Source organism: Prionailurus bengalensis, chromosome D3 (assembly GCF_016509475.1).
Source record: "Prionailurus bengalensis isolate Pbe53 chromosome D3, Fcat_Pben_1.1_paternal_pri, whole genome shotgun sequence".
NCBI lineage: Eukaryota > Metazoa > Chordata > Mammalia > Carnivora > Felidae > Prionailurus > Prionailurus bengalensis.
The window spans coordinates 91,576,661-91,595,075 of record NC_057356.1 but is presented as its reverse complement, the minus strand read 5'-3'; the positions used below and the strand labels follow the sequence as shown (position 1 = coordinate 91,595,075).

Sequence of the window (18,415 nt, the reverse complement as noted above, 5' to 3'; positions counted from 1 at the left end):
CCCTCTGGGACCACCCCCTTGGGCTCCTCCCCTGCATGGCCCTGCCCTCTGGGACCACCCCCTTGGGCTCCTCCCCTGCATGGCCCTGCCCTCTGGGACCCCCGCCCCCTCGGGCTCCTCCCCTGCATGGCCCTGCCCTCTGGGACCACCCCCTTGGGCTCCTCCCCTGCATGGCCCTGCCCTCTGGGACCCCCGCCCCCTCGGGCTCCTCCCCTGCATGGCCCTGCCCTCTGGGACCACCCCCTTGGGCTCCTCCCCTGCATGGCCCTGCCCTCTGGGACCACCCCCTTGGGCTCCTCCCCTGCATGGCCCTGCCCTCTGGGACCCCCGCCCCCTCGGGCTCCTCCCCTGCATGGCCCTGCCCTCTGGGACCACCCCCTTGGGCTCCTCCCCTGCATGGCCCTGCCCTCTGGGACCCCCGCCCCCTCGGGCTCCTCCCCTGCATGGCCCTGCCCTCTGGGACCACCCCCTTGGGCTCCTCCCCTGCATGGCCCTGCCCTCTGGGACCCCCGCCCCCTCGGGCTCCTCCCCTGCACGGCCCTGCCCTCTGGGACCACCCCCTTGGGCTCCTCCCCTGCATGGCCCTGCCCTCTGGGACCACCCCCTTGGGCTCCTCCCCTGCATGGCCCTGCCCTCTGGGACCACCCCCTTGGGCTCCTCCCCTGCACGTCCCTGCCCTCTGGGACCACCCCCTCTTGGGCTCCTCCCCTGCATGGCCCTGCCCTCTGGGACCACCCCCTTGGGCTCCTCCCCTGCATGGCCCTGCCCTCTGGGACCACCCCCTTGGGCTCCTCCCCTGCATGGCCCTGCCCTCTGGGACCACCCCCTTGGGCTCCTCCCCTGCATGGCCCTGCCCTCTGGGACACCCCCCCCCCCTTGGGCTCCTCCCCTGCACGTCCCTGCCCTCTGGGACCACCCCCTCTTGGGCTCCTCCCCTGCAAGGCCCTGCCCTCTGGGAACCCCCTTGGGCTCCTCCCCTGCAAGGCCCTGCCCTCTGGGACCCCCCACCCCCTCGGGCTCCTCCCCTGCATGGCCCTGCCCTCTGGGACCCCCGCCCCCTCGGGCTCCTCCCCTGCATGGCCCTGCCCTCTGGGACCCCCCACCCCCTCGGGCTCCTCCCCTGCATGGCCCTGCCCTCTGGGACCCCCCGCCCCCTCGGGCTCCTCCCCTGCATGGCCCTGCCCTCTGGGACCCCCGCCCCCTCGGGCTCCTCCCCTGCATGGCCCTGCCCTCTGGGAATCCCAACCCCCTCGGGCTCCTCCCCTGCAAGGCCCTGCCCTCTGGGACCACCCCCTCTTGGGCTCCTCCCCTGCAAGGCCCTGCCCTCTGGGACCCACTCCCCCACCCAGGGTTCCTCCCCTGCAAGGCCCTGCCCTCTGGGACCCCCGCCCCCACCCCAGGCTCCTCCCCTGCACGGCCCTGTCCGCTGGGTGCCCTCTCGGGCTCCTGTCACAACTGCAGGGCCAGCCGGAGCGCTCCGCAGGAAGGCCTGTTGAATCTTCCACGCGCCTCTCTGGGCCTGCTCCGCGCCCTTCCCGGGACCCCTTCCTGGCGGCCCCTCCGGCGCCCTCGCCGGCTCCTTTCCCTTCCTTGAGTGTTCACGTATGGCTCTCGGAGTGACGCAGCGGAAGGAGGTGAGCAGGCCCGGCGCGGTCCGACGGCGAACAGAGTATTGGTGTTTCCTGGTAGGGAGGCTCTACTCCTGCGGCGGCGGCCCAGGGAGGAGCGCCGCGCCCCCAGATTACGTTCCTGACGCGTGGCCGAAGGTGCCAGTGACGAAAGCTTCGGGTGTCTGTCCTGCACCCGTCGCTGGACACTCGTTCCTCTCGTGGGCCGCCCGGTCGGGTTTTGCGTCACGAGTCTAGGATCTTAGATCATCTTTGTGCAGAACGGTCTCTCCGGCTTGTCTTACCCTCCGAGTCTGTCTGCACGTTTTGGGTGGCATTTTGTGGTCTGATGCCTCTGCCGCGCACCTTCCGCACTCGGGCCCTCGGTGAACGTACCGCCGGGCACCACCTGCGGTGGTGATGCAGCAGGTCTCCCGAAGGAAGAGCGACCCATCTGTGTCGGCCTGCAACGTTTGTGGCCGCCAGTGGGACGCGGGTTTTTCAGCGCTTGCGATCTGTGCACACAGAAAACGCTGCTGTCAGGAGATGCCCCTAAGGCCTCTTCCCGGAAGTTAGGGAAGAGGATCCTCAGAGACCTTTCCCCTCTGCGCGTTTTGACGGAATGGTGTGTGTGTGTGTGTGTGTGTGTGTGTGTGTGTGTGTGGAAATGAACAGTCCGGAGGCCCCGCCAGGAGAGGAAGGATGTCATGTGACGATAGTCATTGTCACTTCCCGGAGGGACTCACGCTAGCCCTTCAGGTGGGAAACACGCTGTGTGTTCCGGAATCGTTCCGCAGCGTGGCCGTGGGGGCTGGACGCCTCTGTCCATGTCGTAGGAGTGCTTTTGATGGCGGAGTAGGAATAAAGTAATAAATTGCCTGTGTTTTCACACTTCGTGGCCAGTCTGTATTATCTGATAATACAGATTTTGGAAAAAAACACGAAGACAAGAGAAAGATTATTCTAGGTAGAAAAGTATGGAGGTTGAGTCGGGTCTCTCTTATTGGGGCCTAAAACCATCACATACACCAAGGACACGCAGACGTGGTGACAGAAGTCTTGTGCTTCCTGTGTTTGACTCTTGGTAGAGTCTCTAGAACCTTTCCCGTCTCCTTTCCTCCTTGCAGGTGGGCGGGTATGCTGGGGTCTCTGGAGCAGAGTCTGCGCGGGCCTCCGGAAGGTTCCTCTCTCCCTTTGGCTCGGGTCTACTGTCTCACACACTGTCAGTTTCTAGGTCAGACTGTCAGTGTCAGGGCTCTTTGCTCACCCGGTAGTCTTTAATTCCAAGGAAGTTTATGACCTTTGGATCAGCTCAGAATTTTGGAGTAGCTTGGGCATTATTATTGACCATAAAGGGAACGGGTCTCTTCCTAAAAAGTAAAAAGAAAACGATGTGGCCCAACGCACGGGAGAACAGCGTGTGTGCGTCTGTGAGTGCGTGTGCGTACTTAATTCAAGGAAATCAGGTCGGCTGAACACAAGTGCTGTGTGGTTTTTTTTTTTTTTCCTGCTACTTTAGATAGGAAATCGGCAGCTAAAAGATTTACCTCCAAGAAGGTACTGTGATGACTTAGTGCTTGAAGACGCAGGTGCCGTGTCCATCGTTATCATTCGCTATCCTGTGTAGGCATCGTTAGAATCGCCTCGAACTTGCCATCCCGTTACACATGGGAGACTCCACACGACCAAAGTGATTGTCAGAGAAGGTTCTCGCGGGGCTCGACTGGGTGGTCAAGAAGGAGAAGGAGTGGGTGACAGAATTGCTTTAGACGTTGAGTTTTTTCTGGGCCAAACTCAGAGGCAGGAAAGCGGTTCTAACAAGGCATGTGTAGTTGGCCGTTGGCAGAAGTCGATGGTGGGGATGCTTCCACGCTGGCTGTGTGTGTTCTCAGAACTGCGTGTGTGGGGCGTCTGTCCTGCTCTTGGGTCCAGGACGTGCACAGCCATCAGGGACGGCGTCTGGGGACACACGGTGGCAGTAAGGCGACGGCCAGCACCCGAGGTCACTCTGGCTGTGCTGTGCTTCCCACGTTGACAGCGGCTGGGGCGTCCTGTCGGCCTCGGTCAGTGCTCTTTCCTTGGTGACCGTGGGATGGATGTGGGCCAGAATGTGTCATCTTATTGTCGCGTTCCTGAATGAGGAAGTGGGGAATTGAGAACTCTGCGGGCAAGTTCTTAAATTGCTCGAAGACCCGTGTTGATGTCTTGCCGAGTGAGAGCTGTGACTTGATGTGCCTGCCAGCGCGTGCCTGTCTCTGACGATCATCCCCTCGCACGCCATCCGCGGCATCGAAGTGATCGTGCGTCCTGTTGCTCTGTTGAGGCACTCTGAATTCGGGCAGCAGCGAGAGTTTGCTTTCAGCTAATTTGATTGAGACCATCTGTCATCCTTTGCACTTGGCTTTTGCGCTCACATATCAGACTTCAGGTCCGGAAACGCCCGGCTGCGTGGGCGTCCTTTGACATCACGTGCTGCTCCAGGAGGGACTTTCTCATTGCTGTTTCTGTTTTCTGTGTTGCCGCCGGGTTGAGCCCCGTGAGGAGAGTCGGGGAGAACCGGGGAGAGTCGGGGAGAACCTGAGAAGGTCCTTGGGAGCCACTTCCCCTATGTGAGCTCTTAGCCTTTCTTTGGAGGGACGTCCCATGGCAGGAAAGGCGCAGACAAGTGAGGGTCGTCTGCACCCCGTTTCCCACGGAAGGGAATGTGGGGCTGGGGCCGTAAGTCCTGCGATTCCCAGGTGTCCCGTCTGTCTCAGCCCTGGAGGGCGTGTGTGGGCACAGGTGAGGGGCCGGTGGGCCGTGTCAGTGGCGCAGCGGGGATAGGCGGCCAGGCCTGTGGCCTCCCTGTCCCCGAGGCGCCAACCCCACCAGCCTGCCCAGGCTGCCGAGCGGCCGTGGATGGCGGGAGGGCATCTGGTCGCTTGGAGGCCCCGCTGGGGAGCAGGTGTCTGGGGCCGTGACTCTCGCTTCCTGCCGGTCCCGCGTGTGGCCGGCTGGTGGCAGAGCCTGGGGGATGGTGGTGGTCGTCAGCCGGGCCTGTGGCGCCCCCTGTCACACAGTCAGACCAATGATGCTTTCCTCTCGCCCCTGCCCTGCCACCGCCCCACCCAACACCACCCACGGCCACCGCCGCCCAGGGACGCTCCGGACGCAGGCCCGCCAGGGAGACTTCGCGTGCGCGGAGCGTGGGATGCGCTTCCAGCAGCCCGGTCACCTCAGGGCCCCCACGCGGACCCACACGGGTACCCCACCTGCCACCGGGCCTGGGCCGCCCATGGACCCCAGGGAGGCGCTGGGGAGCCGAGCCGCCTCGACCGTGGCCGCAGACACCGACATGAGAGGCGAGAGGTGACGCCTGGTCCCGTTGGTCATGCGCCAGACTCTGCCGTCGGGCACCCGGGGCGGTGCCCCCTTGGCATCCGAGTGTCTCATCGGAGACAAGCCTGTTTGCAGGTGTCCTGTTTCCATTAGAGAGCAGGGTCCTCGGAAACAAACATGCTAATGAATTCTGCCGCCACCAGCACACGATGTCATGGTGCCCCTGTCAGCGTGCCACACGGCTGGGAGTTTGTCCTCCCCGGTGCTGACCGGCCGCCGTGGTGGGGACCCAGGGCCCCTCCCCTGGTCAGCGGTGTGTGGCCCTGGGACCGTGTGTCCCCAGCTCGCCTGAGACCGCGTGTGCCCGGAGCAGTGTGTGGGGACACCGCCCGGCACAGGGGGGGGTGGGGTCTTTATCAGAAGTGTGAAGGACGCATGCACCAGCCATTGTGATGCCGGGTGACAGAGGCCAAATGGTGAGTGATGCGGGGGAGGGTCCGTTTGCACAGACCCTGGGAATTAGTCCTGGCAGTGGTGGCTTCCTTCGCCAGCGAGGTTGGGATTGCAGAGGGCAGCGGCCCCGGCAGCACTAGCCCGGTCTCTCCGAGTGAGTGTTGAAGGAAAATTGGTGTTTTCCGGCCACAGGCGAGGCGCTCCTGTCTCTCGTTGAAAGCGCTTTATCATAACGGCCTCGTTGAACGCGGCGTCACGAAGAAGCGGGCACACGCCTGCGCTAACGCCCCCTTGTCCCTTGTCCCACAGCGGTGTTTGCGCCTAACGGCCCCCGAAGTGCTGAAGCCCACGCCCCCTCTGCAGACGCCCCCAAACAAGTAGGTCTTCCGATTAACTGGATGTCGGCCTTCGCTGCGGTGCTGGGAAGAGGCGTGCTGGGTGCTCCTCGCCAGGGCATCCGGCGCTTTCTTACGTCAAGTGTAAATAACGTTGCGTTGCTTTGATTCAGAGCACAGCCCTTCCGGGACAGTCTGTGGGCGATTGACAGACGCTGACGGTCGTCGTGGCCGTGAATTATGTGGACACAGCAGGTCCGTGGCTCCTCTTGGTCTTGTTGGGGGTGAGGGAACTGGGGGAGACAGGTGGCGACTGGGCACATGAGAAACACATGCTTTTCTCCCCAGATGTGTTTGCATAAATTTGTTGGAGGACACATTTTGCCCTGTCCTTTTTCCACAGCAGTACTTTTATACTCTCCATGAGCAGTGCTCTGCTGGGGGTGGTGCTCCTCAGCTGCGTCCTCTCCCTGAGGCGGTGCTCCTTCGGATCGCCCATGAGCGGTGCTCTGCTGGGGGTGGTGCTCCTCAGCTGCGTCCTCTCCTTGAGGCGGTGCTCCTTCGGATCCCCCGTGAGTGGTGCTCTGCTGGGGGTGGTGCTCCTCAGCCGCGTCCTCTCCCTGAGGCGGTGCTCCTTCGGATCCCCCGTGAGCGGTGCTCTGATGGGGGTGGTGCTCCTCAGCTCCGTCCTCTCCCTGGTGCGGTGCTCCTTCGGATCCCCCGTGAGCGGTGCTCTGCTGGGAGACACCACGGGCTGTCTTAGAAGGTCCCACGTCCTCACACCCTCCCCGTGGATGATTTGCGACCAGAGCAGGCGTCCACACCCTGTCGGGGATGGATCAAGCTCGTGGCTCCGGTCCCGTCTGCGGGACGTATGGCTGTTGAGATCGGTCACGGGGACTGAGGTGCCAAGGGCATCTCAAGAGCCTTTCTGGTCTGTTTCTCTGGAGGGGAAGGTTAGCAACGGAACAGCTTTACAGGGTCGCTGCTGTAAGGACAGAGCTGACCTTAGAATGGACGCTACCTCGTCAGAGGTTTGTTTTTTTGTTTTCTGGCAATTTGAGAATTCCTAGCTGTTGCTCGGAGCCTTTTCTTGATGTCTTTGACAAAATGCCTTGTCACGTGTTACAGGTTTTTAGTAAGCGATCTCTGTCTCGATAAAACCTACAGTTCTAGCATGTACGGAACTTATGTCATGATGCTCTGACAGTTTATGAACTAGGTAACATCTCTCTGAATCCGGAATTAAAAGGTGTCCGTACACATGGGACCTCAGTCCGATTTAGGTAGCACTCTCCGTTTTAACAAATAAACCTCGTTGTGACAAGAGCCACCGCGATGTGTTTGTGGGATGGATAACAACAAAGTCGCACCGTAAGTGGAGGACTACACATCGAGATTGCGCCTGGAGTCAGTCCAAAGTGTTCCTGTGCACATAGGTGACCCGTTAAATCTGCCGAAGACGCGGCTTTTTGACGAGAGCGGCTGGCAAGGGGCGGGAAGCGCCAGGCAGGCGTATGCATAGCTCAGCGAGATTCTTCAGGAATGAATACACGTGAGTTTGTTTGCTGCGTGTCGATTCTACTCAAGCCCCTTACAAATGCTCCTGTCACGGGGAGAAACAGATCAACAAAGCGAATCCCTAAGACTGTACTTGAAGTTACTTCCGCACCACTTGGAGCTGCGCTGAGAACTCCTCGCCGTTGTTCCTTCCTCACCCTCGATTGTGAGCGGGAAGAGATTTATTTCTGTTCTTTCTTTGTCTCCGTAAACTCAGGTTCTGCCGTCTTACGCTTATCACTAACCGGCCTGTTGACTTCGGGTCCACGGAGGTGCAGGGTGAGCAAGGCCCCCGGTGGGTCAGCTGTCCTTCCCTCCGGCCTGGGGACGGCGCCCGCCCAGGCCGGTGACGCTGACGCCACAGCGATCTGCCTCTCCCTCTGTGGCAGCTGGTTTGCGGCCATGGCCCCTGCTCGTCGGTTTTGTCCTCTGTTAGATTTAAAGGAGCTTTGGTTGACTCATCACTGAATGTTCTGGCTCTCTAAGGAAACTCCACTTCCTTAGCAAACTTTGGAGTTTAAGAATTCCCAAGGAGACGTGTCTGCCAAGATAGTTGAAAACCACGTCGGTCCCAGAGGTTTAAGCCTTCGTATTTTTCTTATCCTGTCGCTTCCGTACTTTAAAAAAAAAACCCACAATTGCCGCGCCAGATTTAGGGTGTGCTACAGGTCCTGAGGCTGTCTGCAACGGGAGTCCTTCAACTTCCCCAGTCGTGTTCTTTTTCACGTTGGGCGTGCTTTGCTAACGTGAACTGATATATGAGTCCCGTTCTTCTCCTGGACACTTCAGAAACTGTGGATCATGGGTTTTGTTTTTGTTGGTTTGCGTTTTTTTTTTTTTCAACGTTTATTTTATTTTTTGTGACAGAGAGAGACAGAGCATGAACGGGGGAGGGGCAGAGAGAGAGGGAGACACAGAATCGGAAACAGGCTCCAGGCTCCGAGCCATCAGCCCAGAGCCCGACGTGGGGCTCGAACTCCCGGACCGCGAGATCGTGACCTGGCTGAAGTCGGACGCTTAACCGACTGCGCCACCCAGGCGCCCCTGGTTTGCGTTTTTAAATCCCGCACTGTCCTGTGTTCCTGCAGGAGTTCTATGATGTGACACAGTTAATGGACTTTTATAGATGCTCATCATGGATGCGAGTTCTGTTTTCAAATAGCCATTTACTCTTGGTTGACCGTGTTTCCTGAGCACCTGCCACGTGCCAGGCTCTGTGACACAGAGACGACCCAAATACTGTGCAGACAAGGTGCTCCTCTGTTTCTTAAGGTGCAGGTGGTGGTTTAGACAAGAAAGCAAGGCAAGGGGGCCAGTCGGTGGGGGTCCTGGAACCCAGACCGGGGCATCTGGAAGGCCGTGCAGGGGCAGGGGCTGCCCACAGGAGCCCCCCGGAGGGTCAGGAGCATGTTCCGTGAGAGGGGCCTGGGAAGTCCAGCAGGACTGGAGGACGGAGGGCGTCCTCTGGGCCCTGGGGAGCCCCGAGCGAAGATGGCATTGTCGGTGCTGTGTCTTGTGTCGCGACCTTCTGGACAGGCGGCTGAGCACCGCTGTGGGGGTGCGGGGGCTGATCGGTGAGAGACACGGGGCCCTGAGGTCGGGTGCGGCTGGGAGAGAACAGAAGGGTGTTCTCGGGCACCGCGGTGGGACGTGCGCAAAGGGAAGGGACCCAGGCGACCCTGGTTTTGGCCGCAGCCACTGGCTCTCAGGAGCAGGCCTGCCTGAGCCCGCAGCTTGGCAGCGAGAAGCCCGACGCACCTGGTTCCAGGTCACGTCTGAGCCAAGGTTGGGGTGCCTCCTGGGGCTCCCGCCAGGGATGTCCAGCAGGAGAGCCGAGTATGTGGGTCTGACTGGGGAGGAGGAGATGTGTCTTTAACAGCTTCCAGCATGGACGTTCGGCGCCGATCAGCCAACTCACTTTTGGGGAACTAGACGCCGTAGACGGTGGAGAATACCGGGTTACGGAGAGCGGGTCTCTCCGCCTGACTCCACGCAGGTCCCGGTAAGGTCAGGACAGCAGCATGTACTGTGCTTGGGTGGGAGTGACCACGCCGGGGTAGAGAGTCACTTGTTACTGTCCGTTACTCCAGAAACGACCCCGTCCCAGGTGACCGGAGGAGCCTCGGGGACGGGTGGGTGTGCGCTGCTCACGCGCGTGGACCTGGGGGATGCGCGCATTCACGCCCGTCGCCGATGAGCCTGCTCGCAGACCGTGCGAGGGAACCAACCTCGATGGCCGTTTTCTTCCCTTGGTGTCTCCCAGCTCTGTCGGAACCTTGGAAGGGCTCGAGTTCCGTCTCGTTTGGTTTCGCAGACTGGTCGTTCCTTAGACAGAGGGTGTGTCGTTTGAGAAAAGCCTTGCCACGCAGACGTAGGGGCCTGGTTTGTGGCTCTGGGCTGGGAGGACCTCGCTTTCCATCTGCCACCATACGCCGGCCGCCCTTGCTTTGCCTGTTAACGTCTGGGTTTTCTGTGTTAGGAGATTGTGACAAGTCCTAGCGTACCGTGCATCCGAGTGAACCGCTTAACAGGCAAGAGGTCCATATGCCAAAATGGGTCTGGTGCAGTTAGGTCAGAGCGAACAGAGACTCTAGGGGGAAGGGAAATCGTTTGCTTTTGCTGTGTGTTTGACAGCAGTCTGTTTCCCGCACGCACGCTGGTTAACGGGCCTTCCTTGCTCCCGTAGGCCAAGTGGCAAGGATTCCCGGATCCTTAGAGGCTAAAGATGTGGATTGAACGGAAGAGTTTCCAGGAGGAAGCTCGTGGTCGCGGGATCTGTTCTGCAGGATCTTCCTTTGGCATCTGCTGTAGCAGGAGCCTGGGTTCTGGAGGTGCAGGGATCTTCATGACCGGAACGTGGCCGTGGCGGTGGGGTAGTTCTCCCCCTCCCTCAGGAATAAAGGCCCCCGTGTCCCTTCTGGTTGTCATGTGATTTAAACTGCAGGCATCAGGGAGCTAGTATTCCAAGCAGAATTGTACACGAGAGGAGAGCTGCGTGCCTATCGTCACCTTCAGGATGCTTTGTCAGAGCTTTCCGTGACTCAGTAAATGTTTAATTTCTAGTAATCACCGATATTCATCAGTAGGAAGAGCATGCTTTGAAAATAATAGGCTGAAATATGGGTATCGTTGTCCCATGGATGGTAGGGGGACAAAAAAAAAGAACCTAGGAGGCTTTTTGTGTGTGTTGGGAAGAAACTTTTTTTCCATTATGTTGTTACACATCAGAAATGAAAATAATATTTAGAACCAAGAAAAATTAACCCTCTCTCCCTGCACTCACCTGGCTTTTGGATTTAAAGGACCAGACTGACTTTTGCTGAAATACGAAATCTGGTGTTTCAGTTTGTTTAGGTTTCTTGCCAGAGTTTAAAGACTATGATTAATAGTTTATTTCTTATTATTCTAAATGTTATTTTAAAATAGTTAAGCTGGAGAAATAATTCCATTAATCAAAATACCAGGAAATGAGAAAATAAATGGCAACCTAATTTATCTCATTTTTGGCCACGGATGTTACGACGCAGACGATGGAGAAATCACGTCGCGGGCGTGTTTGAGTCCGTGTAGAATCTCTTGTCGTCCGACTTCGAGATTCTCAGCACCACGGATCGAATTTCAGAATTCAGCGCATCTGGCTAAGCGAGTTTGTTATTCACAACACCCAAGCAGACATCTTAAAACACGTTACCCATTTTTCTGTAAGTGGAGCCTACTGTGAAAAGTTGTGACTATAGTGAGTGATTTGTCTAAAATTACGCGCCGTAGCGTGAGCTCCTGCCTGCGGGGGTTCGTTGGGTGGAGGTCCTGGTCAGTGAGGTGCTGTGTGTGATGTTGTCATGCATTGGGCGCTATACCGCGTGTCTGATGCAAGTCTTGTCCCCATCTGTCTGAAGGGTGAGAGATTCATGTGTGTGGGGGGTTGGGGACAGGCTTTTTTTGTGTTTATGCCATTAACCCCCACACACGAGGGCATGTGCGTTCCCTTAGCTTATAAAGACAAAAGGGAAATCCGTATGGCTTATCAAGTTCCAGAAGTCAGTCTCCACCCCTAGAACATCAAAATGCCCTAGACAAGGATACTTCAGCGTTACCGAAAAGCCCACAATTTACACGGTGGCCAAAAAAAAAAAAAAAAAGCGCCAAATTTTCTATAAACCTGCTTCTCCTTTTCTGAGTACTCTGTCTTGTAGGAGGGAGAAAGCAACCTGTGTGTGCTCGAAAAATACTGTGTGTGCGCTGAATTTAAGTGTTTCTGGGACTCCTTGCTTCTGTAGCTACGTTTCCCCTTAGCCCGATTTCTCGGATGAATTTCATTCATTTCCTAAAAAGCCTGAAGGACAGCTGTATGACATAGTAAAATGTTAGTCCCAAAGAATCAACAAGTAAAAATGACTCCCTAAAAAAATGAGTTGCTATTGGAACATATCCCTTCAATTACAAAGCAAAAGTAGGCATCTGTGTGTCTAGATTTATGGACTAAATTTCACAACCTAGTTATTAGGGTTATCCAGATTTTGCAGTCTTTTTAAAACACACATTTTTAAAACTTTCTGAGCTCTGGAATTGAAACCTTCAGCCCTTGATGAGTAGGGAGGCCCATCTTCCTGCTAACTCTCTAGTGGTATTTTGTATCTGCCCAGGGGCAGGTGTGTGTTTTCTGGCCCCAAGGAGAAGTCCAGGTGGCCCCTCGGGGGTGTGGCCTCTGTTGTGTGTACAAGGTCCAGATGGTTTGGAATCGCCAGCAAGTTTGTTTGCTACATACAGTTACTCCGTAGAGACTTCCAAGGCCACCCCCCTAATGGCTAACAACCGCTCCCGTTTTGCTCTGGGCAAACCCAAAGGCCGTTTTCCTTCCTTGAATGTATCTAGAATCAGTTCTGAAAGAACCCTGTTGATGACTCTATCCGCGGGGTGATGTCGCTGGGCAAAAATGTGAAACCTCTTCCTCAGTTTACTGCAGGAAATTCATCTACTGGAGGGAGTTCAGTTACCGTTTCCTGCATTTCAGATCAGCTTCTGTCCGCACCCCTGTGCCCGCCCCAACCGCCCACCCCCCGTTTTCGCGGCGTATCTTTCTGACGGCCTTCAGACTCGGCTGGAAGATGTCACGAAATGTAGGGCTGGTTTTAAATGGGAGTTTTCTGCCGCTATTCGCGGAAGAGAAGCACTTAATTTGCGGTGTCCGCCAGCCCCTCCCCGCCAACTTGTTTCCAGGGCTCCTGTAGGCGTCGCTGGAAACCGGTTAGAATCTCGGTCCAGTTGGTGCGTGCATGTTAATTTCCAGCGGCAGGTTTCACTTCAGCACAACTTTAGCTGAAGGTTAATGCAGTTAAGTAAGATTAATCTTACTGTTGTTTTTGTCCTCAGATCCCAAACGCCATTGTTCAAATAGCGACGCCTCGCGTGTCATTTGAGAGCCTTCTCTAAAAGCTACGGGCCCACATTCACTCCCATTTTTAGCCTGCAGTTCACTTGACTTGAGAATGCCTCTTCTGTTTTTCCAACGTGGTAATTATTTATGGAAATTCGGTTCTGACAGACCTACGTGAGAGCTGTGCTGTTCTCTTTGTGTTTGTGTGGCCCGATTCAGCCTCGTTGTGGAACTGTCATTCCCCCGCTCCGTACTGCGAAATTCTGCTTTTTTTGGAACCCTCGCCCAATTCCATCTGGCCACCTTGAACCTTTCCTTCAGAGCTGGTTCAGACGCTGTTATTGGCCTTCCTTACATGCGGAACAGAGAAGCCTAATGATCCTCTCTGAGCCGCTGGAAACGATGGTCCAAAGCGGCCTCTGCAGGCGGGAGGGCACAGTTAGAAACAGATCCCGCTCGAGTAAAGTGAGTTACCGCGGACGTCGGGGGTGGGGGGGGGGTCGTCGGGGGGGGGGGGTCTCCGGCGGCCAGACGGCGGCGTTGCCGCCTGCAGGTCATCGTTTGCGTTCTTGGGTGTTGGTGAGAAAATTAACCGGAAGAGTGCACTTGGACCCCAAGAGGCAGAAATGAGCTTTTCTGTTGTCTGCTTTTTCTCCTCCAGGGGAGAGACCGTTCTAACCCAGATACCGTCCAGACAGTGCCTCTCGGAAAGGGAACCTAAGGACGCGTTTCCAGTGGACCCCGGTGCCCCGTGACCGCCGTGAGCAGTCCCCTGGTGGATGACCGACAGTGACCCCGACCGCCCCGCCGAGGACAGCCACCGGACTCCCGACCGGACGCCGCACAGCCCGCAGCGGCCGCGCGGCCCTGGAGGCCGACGGGAGGCGCCTGTCCTTGAGCGACCTTGAAGGATAAACGAGGACGGGCCTCCCTGCAGTGACGCGTGCCTGCTCTCCGCGCACACGTGTGCTGTCCGCCCCAGGCCCGTATTTTCCTAGACCAGACGGTGGTGGCGGCGGGCACGCTGGGGCACGGGCGTCCGCGTCGGAGACACTGGAGGGGGACTCGTGCGCGTGGCAGAGACCGAAGAGGCCGAGCGCCGCGTCCAGGCGGCCGGTGCTCGCGCAGGGGTGGGGGGACTGGCGGGGGACGCGCGGACGCGCGGTGGCGCCGCAGCCCGGCCTTGTCGCTGCGGGTGTTTAAAGCAGTCCGCGGAGGACAGGAAGGAGGGGGCGCCAGGGACGGCGGGGCCCGTGACGAGGGCCTGACTGTCCGGTGGCCTTGGGGGGCCCGTGCGCGTTACCCCGTTGGCTCTTTCCGTCCCTCCCATCCCTTGTGCTCGGCCAGCCCGCGGAGGAAACACATCTGTGGGAGGACGTACGTTCTGCTTCGGCAAAGAGCTAGTTAAACACTAAGAAAAGCAGGCTTCTTTGTTTATTCTCAGGACCTTTTTGTAACAGGGCTACACTCTGTAAACTGCTCACGAAGGAACTGCCTGTCTTCACGAATTCTCCAGCCACTGAACCCCCCCCCCCCTCCTCCCGGTCTACACCCGTTTTAGTGATGGCAGGAGAATCCCTGAGCAGCTTTGGGGGCCCTGGTGCTCTGGAACCTTCTTTTCCCCCTCCCTCCCCTTCCCGTCTGTCCCCACACCAGCCCAGCAAGTCGGTGTCTTTTCTTCTTGGGCCCGGGGCCCTCCTCAGGATGAGTTTCTTCATTCCTAGAACGTGGAGGTCCCCAGGCCCGTGGGTGGGGGCGGCTTTATATACCTCTTCCTCTGTCCCGCAAATGCAAGTTTTTGTGGTGGGGGTTAAGGCCCGTAACAAAGGATCTTAAACCGTGCAGTGTATGCAGTTAAAATTGTATTCCACAGATATAAATATTTTCTTTTCCTGTTACCGTGACACTGTGTGTGATGGTAATATTTCTGAGAGTTTCAGATTTTTGCACATATGATTTTATGCATTATCAAAAGTTACTGCTGCCTTGAATGAAAATGTTCTGTGAAATTTTTTGCAAAAGCTTTACTAGGTTTTTTTTAATTGTGAAATTTTGTAAAGGCAGGAAATGGATTAAAAACAAGCATGCTAAATATATTTTTCAAAAAAGCAATAATTTTACATGTACAGAAATTATCCTAACCTTTAATACTGGTGAGAGCGACAGTTTACTTAATACAGTAATGGATTCGTGCAGTTTTTTGTAGGAAACGGGCTTCTGATACAAAGATTTGTTGAAACGCGTGCGCACGCACATACACAAACCCTGACGTGTGGTTTTCCTGTTCTGATGATTTGTTGAATTATTATTATATTATTATTATTGTTGATGTTGTTATTAGTTAATGTTTGGTTCTGGATTCTACTTGTTACTGAGTTTAAATTACTTGACGGTTCAGGTTACCTTGTGACACTTGCAGATCATGGAACGTAACTGGCTAGCTCACATACACACGTGTGTGCACACACACGCGTGTATACATGTGTATGTGTATACAGGTGCACGTGTGTGTGAGTGTGTGTGTGTGTGTATGTAACTTTCTTACTTATTTTTTCCCGATGATTCTTGCACCAGAATGATCCGTTGTGTTGGTGTAATTGGGATGTCCATGCAGATACCGTTACGCAGCTGGAATAGACCGTTCCGTAAAGTCGTTTTGAGCAAAGTTGCAGCGACACATTCCTCTGTTCACCTTGGAAGGCAAAATGCCTTTTTGTTGACTTATGTTTGATCACTTTGATAGCCTGGGTCCCCAAAGCGATCAATTCTGCATTTCGTTTTCTTGGCTGAACGTGAGCAGTGACGGTTCAGGAACGCACAGGGGCTAGTGACTCAGTCCTGTCTGTCTCTCTGTGTCCTAGTTATTAAAAGCAACTCTGTTCCCAGAGTGGCACGGGAGGAAGTGTCGTGTCCGTTCTTACTGTCCCAGAAGCGGCACGCCGGGGCCCAGCTGGCATTCGGAGCTGGAGGGACCCTCCCGGGAGCCGGCTTCCCGGGGGCGCCCGGTGGAGAGAGGGGCGCGTGCCTGGGGCCCCGTGGAAGAGCGCGCAGCCAAGTCAGCTGACGGAACTGTGCGCTGCGTGGAGCGCAGACGTAGGTTTCACGTGACTACACAGACGTCTAGGCCCCTCCGAGGAAGCCGCCCTCCAAGGCAGGCGCACCGTTCTCGGGCCTGACTGTGGTTTCTTTCTTCCACTGGTCGTCAGTATTGTGTTGGTTCGTTGATGCGTTTAGGTCAGTTTGGCCATAGTATTTAATATGATTTGTGTTTTCTTATTTATTTAGCCAATGTGTTTTGATTCGCTGTTTTGCGAATGATGGTCTCCGCCTGGTCTCTCCTGTGGGTCACCTTCTGACTGTTACAGACACGTACTACCTCTGCCGATCTGCTGTTTCCTTGTTTCTCAACAGGAGTTTTACAGTGTTGGCGTCTGATGCAACTTAGACAATAAAGGGTTTGGTTGTCTACACTGCAGCTTCTCGGTGTATCTCCCCGGCCCCGCCTGCGCTCTCGCTGCTCCCGGCGCGGCTCTGTCCGTCTGGCTCTCCTCCTCGCCCTCTCCTGCTCCCCGCTCACGTCTCTTCCCCGTTGTTGAACTCAAATAACCCATAAATAATAATGAGCTTGTAGGAATCTTTCAGGTTATTCACTCGTATTCCTTAATTTGAAGAATGGACATGTAAATTCTCTGAAAAGTCGGCGGGCAAGCCTCTTCTCCGGAAGACGGTCCCCTCTCGTGCCATTTCCCTGCCCGGTTTCCGAAGGTCTCTTGGCATCTCAGACGGATACGTTGCACCTTGGTCTAAACACAGTACAAATGTTCAAGGCAAGTGGATTTTGCCTTTTCACTTTGGAAGAGTATTAAGTGCTTTGAGAGGTCCCTCCGATATTGACTCATTTACTTTTTAAACCAAGAAAGACACTGGTTTCCTGCAAAGAAGGTACTCTAGGAAGTCACTCTGGCTGATAATTAAACGTGGCCGCTGGGTCAGGTCAAGCGATGTCAATTTTGACCAGTGTGTCAAGAGCCATCTTCAGACTTGGCCACTCTGTCACGGGTTATGTAACGTTCTAGAAACATCTGTGTAAGGGGGCACACACACACACACACACACAGATATAGTGACTTAGCACTCGGTTAGGATGGCTGTAGTGTGGAATGCGGAAGTAACAGGTGTCTCTCTGGTGTTTCCCAGGGAGCTGGCTCAGGGAACTGTTTGTTCTTCCCACTGAGAGAGAGAGAGAGAGAGAGAGAGAGAGAGAGGGAGTAGCTCACAGGGTAAACATTGCACTTTCTGTGGAAAGTGACAGCGCTTGTCCATCGGTGCCCGAGGATACTACACCCCCTGGATTCTCATGGCCACGTTCTCCTCACCAGTAATCCTGCTTCAACGCAAACCAAGCCATCGCCCGCCAAGCCCTGAGAGGCTTCCGTAACGTACAGAGAGGAGGGACTGTATTTGCCTAACTTTTCCTTCCCGCTTTGCAGACGAAGGAGCGTATGCTGTTTTACTGCTTTTAACTTTGGTGAGTTCTAGTTGCAGAACGTTTTGTTCACTGAGAAAAAAAAAAATCACAGGCCAGGACGTGGAGAGGTGGTTTAAGTGCCCTCCAGAGCCCCCCGGGGGCCTGCGTGACGGGACTGAGGGAGGCTGTTCATTCTTCATCAACTTTGCTAATTATGCTTTGAGGCAGTAAAATGCAAAAGACCATAGAATTTGTATTTCTTTTTTTAAATACAATTTATAACATTATATTTTGTACTCTTTATATTAGAATTTGTAACTAGATTGATGTATTTAACTCTATTTCTGAAAAAAATAATTCAATGTTTCAGTTATGTGATAAAAATATTTAGATAAAACATATTCATTCTATTGGAATTTGAAATCAATAAAAAGATCTTGGAGTTCTTGAGAGATTTGTAAGACCTTTTTCCCATATTTCAGGAGGTGGCTTAAATCCTTTGACTGTCTTGATCTGTGGTTTTCTCTTTTTTTGGAAGAACACACACCAAAGCGTTAGTGCTCTTTATTTCTATAAGCAGGGGAGTTTTAGCACGATTCACAAGATAATTCATCTAAAAATGTGTCAAGACGGCCAGAGTATTTTTTTTTTAATCTTTTGTAGGCTGTAGGACATACACACTGCTTGTTTGTTTTTGAAGGAGACGATGCATTTCTCCTTTCTCCCCTGGCTCACCTCTTCTTTCCCGCACCAAATACACTCACCGCGCCTGCTCGTAGAGCCGCGCAGGGCAGGACGTCCAGGATGTTCACATAAGGAACCCCTGAGTCTGATGAGATCGTTGTATCCAGAACTTGGGGCTTCAGAGGCACTAACAACTTTAAAAAGATAAAATGTTTGCTTTAAAGGTAGAAGGTGTAGCTGTGTGTCAACTCGCGGAAAAGGGAAGGGGCGTGGTGGGAAGACGGAGAGCCGGACGGTGCGCGAGCCCCAGGCCTGCACCTGCGTCTGTCGGGTGGGGTGGCTGATGGCGCGCTCCGCGCCTGGCCCTCCGTGCCCTGGGGTGGGAGCACCCGGTTGAGGGCTTCCCCGAAAGGCCTTTACATTCTGTAGACCGCACAGCCAGCCCTCGTCGTCGGGGCGTTGCAGCTCAAGCTCCCGAGAACCGCTGTCCTCCTGGGGGGCTGCTTTTATGAGAAGGGTCTTTAGAAGGCAGCTGACACTTAACCGAAAACTGATAGCACTGCGCTGTGGCAAAGCAGATACCCACCGCCCTGGGCTCTATCACCCCCCGTGGGGG

General features: G+C 55.4%; 1 protein-coding gene across 4 annotated transcripts in view; it reads left to right on the top strand.

Annotated features, from left to right (window-relative positions):
* The window catches only part of ZNF516 (zinc finger protein 516), a 124,719-nt gene extending 107,154 nt beyond the window's left edge, over positions 1 to 17,565 (top strand). For 2 of the 4 annotated variants that reach the window (XM_043559100.1, XM_043559099.1), the window contains exon 4: positions 5,688 to 6,241. In XM_043559100.1, the coding sequence (XP_043415035.1) occupies positions 5,688 to 5,881 (194 nt within the window). In that variant the 3' untranslated portion in view covers positions 5,882 to 6,241. Of the gene's footprint in view, positions 1 to 4,744; positions 4,850 to 5,687; positions 6,242 to 13,308 lie in introns of those variants that run through there. The other 2 variants (XM_043559102.1, XM_043559101.1) reach the window with 2 other exon arrangements.
* Positions 17,566 to 18,415: the final 850 nt, after the last annotated feature.